The 5,608-nt window shown below is 37.7% G+C and overlaps 1 protein-coding gene across 1 annotated transcript; it reads left to right on the forward strand.

Moving 5' to 3' along the window:
• Positions 1 to 1,194: 1,194 nt before the first annotated feature.
• Positions 1,195 to 2,557, forward strand: LOC108560874 (dentin sialophosphoprotein-like; the record flags this gene model as incomplete). Its single annotated transcript, XM_017918583.1, is given in 3 exon segments — positions 1,195 to 1,551; positions 1,800 to 2,010; positions 2,078 to 2,557. Coding segments are annotated over 2 exon segments (684 nt in total), but the record flags the coding sequence as incomplete, so codon positions are not given.
• Between the last annotated feature and the right edge of the window lie 3,051 nt (positions 2,558 to 5,608).

Raw genomic sequence — 5,608 nt, forward strand, 5'->3', positions numbered from 1 at the left:
TAGAATTTGCATCTATTATAAAAAGTAATGAACCTTTTCTCTGCTTTTGATTTTTACATTGGGCTTTGTTATTTAGTCTGAATTTTAAACTCGCCACTTTCGTATCGGATTTTTGTGATACAAACGAATATAGCCAATGAAATGAACAATTTAAATGTAAAATAAGGTAAATTTTCTATCAAACGATGTAGGCAACCTATGTTACTAATTTAATAATATAAATATTTGAAGTATGTTATTACTTTATTTACAAATAATATAGTTCTTAATCAGTTTAAATCATATGCGAATTAATATATTTATTCATTAAATCCTTCGTTAATTGTATTGTATCGATCTGTTACGTAACATTGAATCATAGATTTAAATTTAGAAAATTATTTAATTTAAAAAATATACTTTTTCTTTTCTAATTTCATATAGAATTTGCATCTATTATAAACAATAATGGACCTTTTCTCTGCTTTTGATTTTTACATTGGGCTTTGTTATTTAGTCTAAATTTGAAACTCGCCACTTTCGTATCGGATTTTTGTGATACAGACGAATATAGCCAATGAAATAAATAATATAAATGTAAAACAAGGTAAATTTTCTATCAAATGATGTAGGCAACCTATGTTACTAATTTACTAATATAAATATTTGAAGTATGTTATTACTTTATTACAAATAATATTGTTCTTAATAAGTTTATATTTCATATAGAATTTGCATCTATTATAAAAAGTAATGAACCTTTTCTCTGCTTTTGATTTTTACATTGGGCTTTGTTATTTAGTCTAAATTTGAAACTCGCCACTTTCGTATCGGATTTTTGTGATAAATTTAAAATAAGGTAAATTTACTACCAAACGATGTAGGCAACCTATGTTACTAATTTACTAATATAAATATTTGAAGTATGCTATTACTGTATTTACAAATAATATAGTTCTTAATAAGTTTAAATCATATGCGAATTAATATATTTATTCATTAGTGCAATTAGAAATTGCTTTTAATTAGTTTTAATTATTAACAAGTTACGATGTAGGCAACTCAATGTTACGTAACTTTAATTCTTTTCTTGTAGGATAATTAGTAAATGTATTATATAAGTTTGATGTGTGGATGTGGGCCATCTGGAGGAACGCGCTCGAAACTAATTGGGAGAATTTTGTGTAGAACGGTTGGCATTGCTGTCAACGTCCATCTGTCAGATGTTTAGCATGTTGGCATCTGTGTTGGAATCCAGACGCTGTTGCGCAACTGATTTTCTCGGTTTTCCCATTTAAAAACAAAACTGAAAATGCCGAGTTTTCAGTTACGCAACCGGACGGCCGCGTAATTAGGTCCGAATTGGACATGAGGGAGGTGGTGAACGACGAGCGGAAAGTGCGCAGCCCCCCGGAAAATCGCAGTTTCGTGATCAGCTGGAAGCCATCTTGTTATGTTTATATATGTATATGCAATGAAACGTAAACATGGGATGCTCTGATTTAAATTGTCTTCCGTGGACCGGAGTCTCCCCGAGGTATGATGCTGTTACTGGGGACAACAGTATGCTAGGTGAGTTCCCGGATCGCATTTCCCTTCGAGTCCCCCCAAACTTTCCGTTACGCTCAATTAAGGCCAGCTGCAGCTACCCATGTAACATGGCCACTGAGAGGTCGTTTTTTTGGCGGCAATTACGATTCCAGTTTACTCGGCCCGCTGCATGCAAGACCGTTTTAACCCTCAATTTCTTGAAAAAAAAAGAAACGCACACAATCCAATTAAACGCGATGCCCTTTCTTGATAGACTGTATATGTTTTAGATTGAAAATGGCAAACAGTGAGGGACAAACTGAGTTACTAACTGGTTGGTCGTGTGTGGTGCATCAACCTAGTGAAGATCCAGAACCCTCCGAGTTGCCAAGCACTGTTGATATCACAGCGTTCAGTGCCGGCCTCAACGTGGAACCGTCAGCGAACGCCCAGAACAACGAGGGCTCCGAAACGGACAGCGACTCTGACTCTGATTCAAATGTACGTACACTTACAGAAACCCACAACAAAACTAAATCTATGCAATAATAAAAACTTTAATTTGTAGAATTCTGGGAGCGATGGCTCAGGATCATGCAGTCAATCGGATTCCTCTGATTCGGACAGCTCAAGTTCATCCCAAGGCTCATCCTCAGGTTCATCATCTCCTGAGTTCTCGGTGACGTCCCAGCCAAACGGTTTGCGTATGACAATAGCGACGGTGCGGAAATCCTGTGCCAGCCCAGTACTGGATAAGGGCAAAAGTGATGTCAAACAGGCGGACAAAAAGTGCGCTCCCAAGTTGAGCTCCAGTTCATCGAGTGCATGCTCGGAATCTGATTCCGAGGACTCTGAAGACAGTGACAATGCTAAAAGTGATGAGGCTCTCAAAGCCAGCAGCAAAAAGGAGGTGGTGGTCACGAAAAAGGTGTGCAAGGTGAAGCCTAAAGTTGAGAGGAAGGTGGAGAGGCGTGTAGTGACCAGAAGGGAGGCAGCTGGGTCCAAAAGCAGCAATGGCAAGGCCAAGGGAAAAACGAAAAGGAAGAAGGTAAATTGTCGTGGGTTCATTGTGGTGATGGTTTTAGAGTTAAGGTTACTTGAATTATCTAAATTTTGAAAAATAAATAATCTAATATGTGTCTGTAATGCACGAGTTGGATTACGAATATTTGAATTGTTCAGTAGATGCGCTTTGTTTTGGACTTTCACTTTTTATGTACGTCGTATGCGGTTATTAATTAATTAACAAAGATTGTGGTTTCGTAACGACTCAATTACGTCTGGCGATTGTCCGCAGATGATAAGAGTTGGCGGTCATCGATTAGAGGTGGGCTTTTGTAATGTATTCGGTTTTTGTGGGCGGTGAAAAAAAAAGCAAAGGGTGTCGTCGCGAGAGGGTGGTTTTCCGAGCATTAGCATGCGATGATTTATGGCCTGAGGGGGTGTCGCGACTTCCTGGGGTCTGGTAGTGGACCTCGGTGAACAGAAACGTTGATAGTTCGTTCGCGAGAGTTGCTCGCTTTGCTGACCCCTTCATTCATCGGTGCAGTCAAGAAGTCGACGATAGTCGAACCGCGGGAAACGCGCGGTTGCGGCTCCTCACCAGCCAGTGCGTATCGTGACCGCGCGCGCGGTTCATTCAGTCGCGAAATTTTATCGCGTTTGTTTGTATACACTTCTAGTGTGTGTATCCGCGACTACAAGTCGAGAATAAGTCATGGTGCGGCACGTGGATACATTCGGGAGTGCCTTCGACAGTGGGGCTATCGCCGAAGGCGTCTGGGAATACGTCACCCACTTGGTAAAATCCTACCACAATCTGGACTGCCACCAGTTCTGCCAGTATCAGGTACAGGACCATACAAATCCATCATCTTCGATGGTGCCTGAAACCTCTACTGGATGGAAACCATCCTCTTGCGATCATCATTTCTCATTTATTCCTTATAAATTTTTCGCGCCGGTGTGATTATTCAGGTCGGATATCTGATGGGGAGATACATACAACGGAGAGTTGAAGAATAGTAATGAAGGAAGTCTCGGGGCTTTGTTTTCGCCTAATTGCCGGCTCCCTCAGCTATCATCAACTCGATTTCATTACGACGTCGACGACGGTACAAAACCGGCAAACCCAGTCCCGAGTCTCAATGTCAATGTTACAAACGCTTTCGCGCGCATTTGCCAAATACGTACGTGCACTCCAGCCAGCAGGATTCCGAGCGCACAGATTCTCTCCTCTCGTGTGTTTGCTCAATTCGAAAATGAACCCATCAAGGTTGATTGAATTCCGTGAAGCGCGGACGAGCGACCAAGAGACAAGAGCAGCACCGAAAATAAGAACAACATGCCGCTTCTTACTCACTTTATTTATGCTTGTACGGCGAGGAGCAAGGTTGAACACATCGATTTGCCAACAATGCATCCATCTCGCATGTAATTGCATTAAACTCCTACAACGTGTTTCCATTTCAATATTTATTCCACGCAAAATATATTTCATTCCACATTTAAAATCATTCAGTCGCGAAATTTTAGTCACCAATGATTTAAATACATGTGATATACTTTACATTTTTTATATTTTTCTAATTTAATCATTTTAAAAGTTAATTAAATTACTTAAAAGTAAATTTTGATAAATTGAAAAGAAAATGATTATACTTAACATTTTTATATTATAATTGTATAACATAATACAAACTTAATGTTATTAACCTTTTTTTTTTGTTAAAGTTATGAAATTGTTTGTTTAAGTAAAGTAATTTATAAAATGAAGCCTTGGATTATGCAAAGGTATCTCGCAATTGTCTAGACAATTTGATTTGAATCGGCCCGAAAAAAAAAAGAGCGTTCTATTTCCAAGGGTAAATTTATGTTAAATTGTTAACGTGATTAACATTTAAAACACAAATTTGTTGTATTTGTAAATTAGATTGTTGAAGCGTTTCGAAACTTTAATCTGCGCGTATATGTAGAATGCGTTTAATCGTTCGGCAATGATTCAAGACGTCGTCGTCGTTGTTTCTTCATTATTATTATATTTTTTTTATATTTCGTTATTCCTTTTGTAAACGAGACTACTCATGCAGACGAATTTGATGCGGGAACCTTGGAATTCGCGGAGAATTCTCGTGCAGGATTGAGGCTGCACAGATCCAAACCGAACTTCAACATAACGTATATAAATAGTGTTTGAATCATCATAATTCGGTTCTTGTTGTTGTTATATCATGCGGTCTGCGGTCAACGCTTATCTTCTCCTCCTCCTCCTTCCTACAATCGATTCGTATCACGGCCAATTGATCGGCTAATGGATGCAACAAATACATTATTCGAATGATGTTCGCAAAGTAATTGATCAAGTAGCTCGATTCCTTCACGCTCTTTTTTTTATCGTTTCCTCTCTGCAATCCGACAATTATTCATGCAATTAAAGCGATCGTTAAGTCGCCTTTTGTTGTCATCCAACTCGATTCTTCTCAAACATATCCTTCATTCTTGTACCAATATTAAATTACACTTATTTTTTGACATTTTGTTCTGTTTCTCTCAAACACTTGCTTCATTGTTATAACAATATTAAATTACATTTATTTTTAGGATATTTTCGTGACCATCGATTCCGTAATTAAATTAACATTTTTTTTCTCTATCTCGAACGCTTCTTTCTTCTTTTTTTTTTGTATATGCTACAGGCGTCATAAAGTTGGGTGTTGATTCGATTCCAAGATGTATCATCGATATTTCAGCGCTGAAAATAAACTCAATTTCATCATATTTTGTTATTGAATAATGAATTTTATATATATTGAAAAAGAGGAAAGAATTGCAGTTGCGTTTATTTCTATAATAAATAGACGAAATTATAATTGCGCGACCTTCGACGAGCGCCCCCCGTTTGTTTACCTATAATCAAACGGGGGGGAAAGGTCAAAGGGTACATCTCGAAATACTACTCTATTTTTAACGATTCTTGACCGTGTTGAACTTTACACTAATTATACATTATGCACGCAAATCAAAGTTTCAACATAAATAATACATTTTCTGATCGATCATTTCAATACGTTTACAACACGTATTTTGTAATTATTTCAGT

Source organism: Nicrophorus vespilloides, unplaced genomic scaffold (assembly GCF_001412225.1).
Source record: "Nicrophorus vespilloides isolate i.1.1-1 unplaced genomic scaffold, Nicve_v1.0, whole genome shotgun sequence".
Lineage (NCBI taxonomy): Eukaryota > Metazoa > Arthropoda > Insecta > Coleoptera > Silphidae > Nicrophorus > Nicrophorus vespilloides.